Source organism: Triticum urartu, chromosome 7, assembly GCF_003073215.2.
Source record: "Triticum urartu cultivar G1812 chromosome 7, Tu2.1, whole genome shotgun sequence".
Classification (NCBI taxonomy): domain Eukaryota; kingdom Viridiplantae; phylum Streptophyta; class Magnoliopsida; order Poales; family Poaceae; genus Triticum; species Triticum urartu.
In genome coordinates, this window is record NC_053028.1 from 290,327,943 (window position 1) to 290,336,840 (window position 8,898).

The 8,898-nt window shown below is 49.3% G+C and overlaps 1 protein-coding gene across 1 annotated transcript; it reads right to left on the bottom strand.

The window, feature by feature from the left end:
- Positions 1 to 355: 355 nt before the first annotated feature.
- On the bottom strand, positions 356 to 8,671 carry LOC125521021. The gene is made up of 2 exons (XM_048686073.1): positions 7,972 to 8,671; positions 356 to 728 (listed from the first exon to the last, which is right to left on the bottom strand). Exons 1-2 carry the CDS (start codon positions 8,562 to 8,564, stop codon positions 641 to 643), a joined length of 681 nt encoding a protein of 226 aa, XP_048542030.1. The 5' UTR covers positions 8,565 to 8,671; the 3' UTR covers positions 356 to 640.
- Positions 8,672 to 8,898: the final 227 nt, after the last annotated feature.

Consider the following 8,898-nt stretch of genomic DNA (forward strand, 5'->3'; position numbering starts at 1 on the left):
TCAGTTTCAGAACAAGATATCATCACAACAGTTATTTATAAAGTTGTTTCTCTCATACTTAATACTTATTATAGAGTTATAACTGCTGAACAATGAACAATCATGCAACAGCTACATAAGTCGATACAAGAGCACACGTGAGAAGACAGGCATAGTAGAGAAGACAGTGCAAGGCAGAGTTCATCTAGACTTCAAGGTCCGTATTGTTGGATTGGGGCACCTGGTGCATGAGTTCGTCGGGAGCACAGGATACGTTCAGCTCCCCTTGCCCCTCATCATGTCCCTCTTTTTTTAATCCAATGGCTGAGGTTGGACCGGAGCACCTGGTGCACGAGTTCGTCGGGAGCACAGGATATGTTCTCAGTGTGACCCATACCATCGCTTATATGGACATAAAGACAATCAAATCTAGACAAGGAAATGCTCTTACAGTGTGACCAGCCATGTGCATGAGAGACTGAAATCACTACACGATTTAACAGCAAAGTAAAAGGGAACCAAAGCCAATTATAAATACTAAATTAACACATCTTTATTGTGTGACTGCAAAACGGCATGGATCTGGCGGATTAGTCATGGATCCACGTACTGCATCGCGTTTCATGGCGCGGTGCTCTCTCATGGTTGAGGCGACGACAACTCAACTCTCTCCACGCAGCGCTGATCCCCTGTGTGATCTCTGCTTCAAGACCATGCCTCCCTGTGCCTTGGGAGGATAGTGTCTTTTCCTGATAAAAGAATAAAGTATGTATTAGCATGGACTTCACTGTAACATAAAAGCAAGGTATGTACATATATCTTTCTAATTTCGTAGAAAGGAAATAGCCAATTAGTATAACTAAACTCAAATAGGAAACAACAGAAAATTAGTGTTTTTCTTTTAGTCCTACCCTTCGATCATATCACACGACCATGTTTTTCCATCTAAAAAAACAAGTACCATGTCATGTGATAGGTTCGTTGCAATCTTGTGTAGTTACTCTTCTTTTTTTGGGGCAGTGTAGTAACTCTCTCATATTCTTAAATAATGATCAATGCTCTATTATTTCCATTTTTTGCTTCAACATGGGACAAGATTTTTATCACCAGTCCTTAATTCATACTAATGCAAATCACTGATTGATATAATCAAAAGACCAATCATGTGGAGATAAGTTTTTTTATTCATGTGGAGATTTTTGTCACCAGTCCTTAATTCATGCTAATGCAAATCACTGTTTGATATTATCAACAACTTAGTGCCCACACACAGGGCATGATTCTCCTTGCAGAACATATAGGCACTCTCCAGAAATAATTGGTCGATACCAATTCTAGTTTTGACTCCTCACTGGGGGTTGTTGTGATTAATTACTACCTCTGTACCAAGATATAAGATGTTTTTGCTGCAAAAACGTCTTATATTTTGATATGGAGGGAGTAGTTACGAGTTTACTTGCACAACAAAGGTTACTGTTTCGTATTCAAATATTCAAGCCACAAGTCAACCAAGTGTAACACCATTTTCATCTCCAGAAATCCTATCTCTCGATACAAATTCCAGTTTGCCCCCTGACTGGAGAGAAGACTTTTGTCATTAATTGATTATGTGTTCGCTTGCAAAATTAAGGTTAATGTTTTTCATATAGATATATTTAACCTAAAGTCACACCAAGAAAAAACAGGTATGATCGAACAGCATGATCATAGGTCATAACAAGTGAGCAACCAAAGAGACCTAATTGTGTGCAATATTAGCTTGGTCAAAATAACAAACCGTACAAACAAAATGTTATATTTTCTCTTAGTACCCTCATAAAAGAATAATTCAATCCAGAACCTATTAATTTTTTTCTGTAAATACCAACCACACAGGTACGAGGTACGCCAGAACACAAAATCTCCACTTTGCACCATTTCTTTAGCCAAAAATACCAATATTACCTCCATTTCCAGCAAGAAAATGAGTGTGCACTTCAGTATTTCATGGACACGCCAGTGCACTCATGTGTGAATGTATCAGCACCCTATTTGCTTCCTGACAAACACACGCGCAAGAGAGAGATGGCTCGAGGAAGACAATGACACAAGTGGTTTAGCACTGCTCAAACTTCCGTAGCTCTTCTGATTCTTGCCATTGCTTATTTGTGGCTAACATACTCCAACAGAAAAGACCGAGAGTGAAGTGATTTTGCCCTTCAGGAGTCCTACCATCTCACAGCTTTTCTGATTCTTGCCATTGCTTATTTGTGGCTAACAAACTCTAACAGAAAAGACCAAGAGTGAAGCGATTTTGCCCCTCATGTGAGTCATGCCATCTCACAACTCAAGAATCACCTCGCGCAGCTCCTGGCGCCGCTAGACTAGCTCACAAACAAACCCGTGACGACCCCTATGTTATTGTATGTGAAAGGGGAAAACAGAAGGAAAATAATGTGACAGGCCACGGGGTTTATCCCAACAATATCACCCCCTAAAGCATGTGCCATTGTAACTTTGACCATGCCGATCTTTGCACGAAGCTCCACGAAGTGCACATGCCCAAGAGCTTGAGTGAGAATGTCGGCGAGCTGTCCGTTGGTGCCAACAAACTGCACACCAACCTTCATGGTCTCTCCGCATTCCTGAATGCAGTGGAAATGTGATTGCTTCGCTTGTGGAAAACTGGATTTTTAGCAAATGAGATGGCGGATTAGTTGTCAATGTAGAGTTGATCGCAGGCTGGCTCCTCCTTCAGTTTATTGAGGAACGAAGTGAGTGAAATTCCTTAGCACGCCGCCACAGTGGCAGCTAAGTACTCTGCTTCGCACGAGGAGAGAGGCACCACATTCTACTTGAGTGACTGCCAGCTGTTAATATTGTTGGCATAGAAGAACAACGGTGCTCAGCTCAGACGAGTGTCAAGATCACCGATCATGACGTTGTCGCTATAGCAGACGAGGTAGTCATCCCCGCTCCCCTCAAGAGTAGTGACAACCCCAGTTCGGCGTGCTGGCGGCATAGCGCAGCACTCTTCACCGCAGCAATGTTTTGGGTGGTCGGTGCCTCCATGAAGCACGAGACATAGCCGATGGCGTAAGAGGGACTAGCACACCTCGATCCGCAGGTAAAAACTCAAGGTACTGAGGTCACCCATTTTGAAGTGCTCGATTTCCCCCGACGTCGAAGCCAATGATGACACAGACACCACAAGCAGACGAGACGTGGTGCTGCCGCCGCGAACCTGGACGGCGCGCTCTCCGGCGCTCCGCTCGAAACAGAGTGATAACGGACATGATCGAACTTTTGGTTCCAAGCACGTGGTGCTTGCTTCAGTGCGTAGAGCCTTGTCAAGGTGTAGCACTTTCCTCTCTTGTTCGAAAATGGTGTATCCCAACATTGTGCGACGTAACCTCCTCCTCAAGTTTGTCGTTGAGGAAGGCGGACTTTACGTCCTTTTGGTGCACGCCCCAGCCGGCGCGCGTTGCCAGAGCTAGCAAAAGCGGCACAGACTCGAGACGAGCGACAAGGGCGAACACTTCATCATGGTCCACCCGCTGGCACAACACATAACCCTTTGCCACATGGTGCGCCTTGTGCCGGAGCACCGCACCGTTTTCGTGTCTTGACCTTGTACACCCACTTCAAGCCTATGGGACCAAGGCTGGAAGGGAGCTCGATGAGGAGCCACCGTACCTTGTACACCCACTTCAGGCCTATGGGACCAAGGCTAGAAGGGAGGTCGATGAGGAGCCACGCGGTTTTCCTCAATGGACGTTGTCTCCTCATCCAAGGCGTGTAGTTAGGCCGCGTGCTGCTCGGCCACGAGGTGCAGCTCTCCATCATCCGGCAGGATTTTGTCGCTGAACTGCATATTGGGTTGCACAATACCGTCATGAGCGCATGGTCATCAAGTGCATACTTGCCGGCGACGACGAGGGTGGCATGCCAAAAGATAAATTCGCCGAGTCGAGGTCTACCATGTTAACCAGTTGGGGAGAAAGGGTTGTCGTGTCGAGGTCTACCGTATTAACCAGTTAGGGCCAAAGGGTTGCCGTGGAACCGCTTCTTGTTGTCGTGGCAATAGTCGCGGCAGTCACTGTCGCCGGTGCTGCCATGGCAGCATTCTCGGGCGAAACCGATCAACAGCAACGCTTCCGCATGAAATGAGTGCCATAGCAACCTTTTCTAAGAGCATCTCCAACAGCCGCGCCAAACTAGCACCGCGCCGCAAAATTGCCCGTTTTAGCACGCGCGCAACCGGTATAGTTGCTCCAGCGGGCGCGCAAAAACAGCGCGCGCGGCATATGTAGTTCAGCGCGCGGGCCGAAACTCAATCGCGCGCCGCTTATTTGCTGCGCCCGCTCCCGCGCGCTGGACTCTCCCGCGCTCGCTCGCAACTCCAACCCCCCATCCAGCCGCGCCACCCGGCGACCGTTCCGGTGCTTCCCCGGCCTATCCCCGCGCCGAAGCCGCCGCCCCTCGCGCGCGTCCGTCCTCCGACAAACAGCGCCCGAGCGCTCGCTGCCGCTCGGCGCCCGCAAGGTGTTCGACAAAACGCCTACAAGGTATGTATTGCTCAAACTTCGTGAATTTGGTGCATGTTGATTGTAGTTTTTATAGCATAGTATTGAACATTGTAGATGAGTTCGTCGTATGATTCTTCCGAAGAAGAATTTGATATGGAAGAGGAGGAGGATCTTGCAATGATCCTAGCTATGCATATCAATAAACCGAAGCACGGTGGTTCGGTTATGGGTCGGCAGAAAATTTGGAGAGATAGGATCGATGCCCATAACAGATTGATGAGGCACTATTTCGTGGAGAATCCCACATACCCGGAGTCGTATTTTCGTCGCCGGTTTAGGATGAGCACCGACTTGTTCAGGCGCATTGCAGAGAAACTAGCGAGCCATGACCGGTTTTTTCAGCAGAGGAATGCCGCCGGAGAGCTCGGGCATAGCACCTTTCAGAAGGTGACAGCCGCTTTGCGTATGTTGGCATACGGTATCCCGGCTGATCTAGTTGATGATCACTTGGCTATGGGTGAGAGCCAAGCCATCATGTGTGTCAAGCGCTTCGCAGTCGGAATTGTGCAAAGTGTTTGGCGAGGAGTATTTGAGAACTCCCAATGCTGAAGACGCCGCAAGGCTATTGGCGATGAACAAAGCTCGCGGCTTTCCTGGCATGCTTGGCCCAATAGATTGCATGCTTTGGAGTTGGAATTGTCCAAAGGCATGGCATGGGCAATTCCACGGCCAAAAAAAGGGTTCCACTATAATCCTTGAAGCGGTGGCCGATCAAGAGACTTGGATTTGGCATGCATTCTTTGGAATGCCTGGATCTTTGAATGACATCAATGTTGTCAACCGGTCACCACTGATGAATAAGATTGCAAATGGTGAGTTGCCACCGGTGCAGTTTGTAGCAAATGGCCATACATACAACTATGGCTATTATCTAGCGGATGGCATCTATCCAAAGTGGCAAACCTTCATGAAGCCGTTGAAAAAGCCGGAAGGTAAGAAAAATCTTGAGTTCCACAATGCTCAAGCGGCGGCTAGAAAAGATGTGGAGAGAGCTCTTGGGATTTTGCAAGCCCAATTTGCTTGTGAGAGGACCGGCTAGATTTTGGGATCAAAAAATGCTTTGGTACATCATGCACGCTTGTGTGATCATGCACAACATGATCATCGAGAATGAGCGTGGCCAAGATTTAGACTACTCACAGTATGAGCTCTTGGGACATCCCGTGTGAATGCGACGGAGGGCTGAAAGGTTGGCCCGTTTTGTTGCCTCCTATCATGCCATTCGGCGTCCCGCAGCGCACAATGATCTTCAGAAGGATCTCATTGAGTGGTGGGCATGGCATGGACGACAAAGAGCATGATTTCTGCGTTCGACATTGTATTGTTCATGAACTATTTGTTGTGTTTATTGCACTATTTGTTGTACTGAACGATAAACTATTTGTTTGGGTTGTAATAACGAAATTGAACTATTTATTGTTGATTTATTTTTGTTTAGTTTGATCATTTTTGCTTCTATTTGAAATGTACTCCCTCCGTTCCTAAATATTTGTCTTTTTAGAGATTTCAAATGGACTACCACATACGGATGTATATAGACTTATTTTAGAGTGTAGATTCACTCATTTTGCTCCGCATGTAGTCACTTGTTGAAATCTCTAGAAAGACAAATATTTAGGAACGAAGGGAGTATATGTTGTTTGTGTGAGTCGCGCGCGCTGCATTTTAGCGCCGCTGTTGGAGCCAGCGCTAGCGGCCGCGCAAAACCAGGCGAACGGCGCGCGGCAAACTAGTTTTTAGCGCGCGGAGCGAAGCGCGGCTGTTGGAGATGCTCTAATAACATGACACGTTCTGCCAGGATCTGTTATCATGCCAGGCACCTCTCCCTGGTCCTCCGCGACATCTGGTGCGTCTCCTAGGGTGTGTTGGGCGCCAAGTACTTACTTGATGGTGACGTGCGAAGGATGTGCTTGCGGGTAGGTCTGCTCCTCACAGCCAATCCCAGCTTCCCCATTGGTCAAAGACAAATGGTGTACATGTGCTTAGGGGACGCTTTACCTTGGCGAGGAGGTTCTTTTGCGGGCCGTGCACCGTCATGCTCCACGTGCGTTGAGTATCCAATCTCGTCAAACTGCCCAATGTTGACGATGTTGCTCTCCAGGCGGGAAATTCAATACACGTTCTTTAATTCACGGTGGTGGCTACCCGTCGCGGCGAACAAGATAATGCCTTGTCTACATTCCTCCACCACAGAGTCCTCGCCGAACTTCACCGTGCCCATCACCGTACTGTTTCATGTGGTCCAACGAAGACAGAAGCGTTGACAGTCATTTGGTTTGACACACCGGCGTCAAGGTACCAGGGCACATCAACGTCACCAGAGGCATGCCGAAGCTTGATGCGAGCTCACTCTTCATTGAGGAAGACGTGCTCGTACTCTGCCATGGCAGCTGGAATGGAGTTGCTGCAATGGCAACATTGGGCACGATTGCTACCATTGCAGCCTTTTGGGGCAAAAGCCATGCCATGGCAGGATTTCCTACCGCGATGACTGCTGATAAGGATGTTGTCATTGCAATGCTTTGGGCGATTCCGCTACCATGGCAGGACTTTGCGCTGTGGTGGCAAGGTGTGTTGTGCACTCCTGCAGCAGCAGCAGCGTTGACTTCGTCGGCCTACACCAGGTGAGCCTCCTCCTGCTTCTTGCGGCAATCACTTGCCCAGTGGCCTAGCTTTCCACAATAGCGACACTTCTCGCGGCCGCCGCTTCTCGGCTGACCTTGGCTTTTGCGTCCGCCGCTGAACTTAGCTCGGGAGCACCCTCCACCACCACCACCACCACGGCAAGAGCTATTGTTGCCTGAGGTGTTGCTGCTGCCAGAGAACCCGCCTTGGTTGTACCTATACTATCGCACAACCTACTGCTCCTCAGCTAGCACTAGGCAGTTGCCGCCCTGGCTAGATCCATCCAGCCTGTGTCATACCTCTGCCGTGTTGAACCATCTCGTCAGCTCCTCGATGGAGAGTGCAGAGTGGTCGAACGGGGTCTATGTAGAGGGCGACATGTGAGTAGTGCGGCGAGACAGCCCAGAGAAATTTCTCCGAGGCTTCTTCCTGCAGCTAATCACCAGGTACTGCTAGATTGTTCATCATACCGTTGAGCCATAGGGCGAAATCATCGAAGAAGCTGCGGAAGTTTGAGTAGTCGCATAACTACTCAACAGTATGAATTAGAAAACCTCATCCGAGTGCATAACTCTATGACCGCAACATAGTAAGTAAGTGCACAGGCATTTGGCACTGCCTCTACCATTACCATCCTGATTTCCTCTAGACTAACGAAGCACCAGAATTGTTCTCTGACGGTAGAAAAGCCTAGAAATTCTCCTCTTTCGCACTGACAGAATAATAGTACATTGTCTTATTGAAACGAGCTGTGCATAATGACTTGATCAAGAAAGATAGAGAGATCCAGAGTCCTCACCTAGCAGGTTTCTCGGTAGCCAGCCCCATCCCGTTCCACGGGAAGTTTCCCCCCTTTTCGTCAGCTTGCTCATTCGCCCTGGCACGTCCCCTCCTCTTGTTCCCCAGCCTCCCAGGGTTTCCATACACGATCTTGCCGCATCCAGCCCTGGAGAAGCCCTCCCTCTCGTCCTCCATCCAATGTTTCCCCTTCCCCTCCCTCTCCCCCTCGACCTCTGCCCCTTCCACAACCTTCCTCCTCGCCGCGGCTGCGCTGGCCTTCCGCTCCCTCTCCCCGAGGATCGCGCCGATGGGGAAGATGTCGGGGGAAACGGAGAGCGGGGCCTGAAGAGTGACGTAGGCCTTCTTGTAGTCTGGCTTGGCGGCGAGGAAGGGTCCCCGGCGGTGCTTCTTGCCCTCCATGTTGAGGGTGCGGACTTCGGCGATGTTGAAGCCGTAGACGGACTCGAGGCAGCGGCGGATGTCGACCTTGGAGGCGGAGGGGACGGTCCTCACAGCGAACTCCTGGACGGAGGTCAGGGGGGCCGGGGGGAGCATGAGCTTGATGGGGAGGTTGGCGAAGTGGAGCACGCGGCGGCCCAGCCTGCTACCCATGGCCGGATGCGGCGGCGAAGGGTGGCCGGATGCGGCGGCGGAGGAGGGCGTAGGGTTTAGAGAGTGAAAATGGTTCGGTTCGGGTTCAGCGGCTCAGGCGAAGGACTCGGGACAAGAGAGACTATTGGGCTTGGTTCGGCTGTAGCGACCAAAAATGCCCACAAGCAAGCATTCGCGGCATTGGGCGGGCCCAAGCGCACGGGAGGCCACAGCCACATTTTATTGTTTCTTGTTCTTAGTTTTTGTTTTCTGCTTTACTCTTTTACTTTTGTTATTTATACACTTCCAAACGTTATAAATAAATATATTAACAAACAAATCTACATAAAAACAT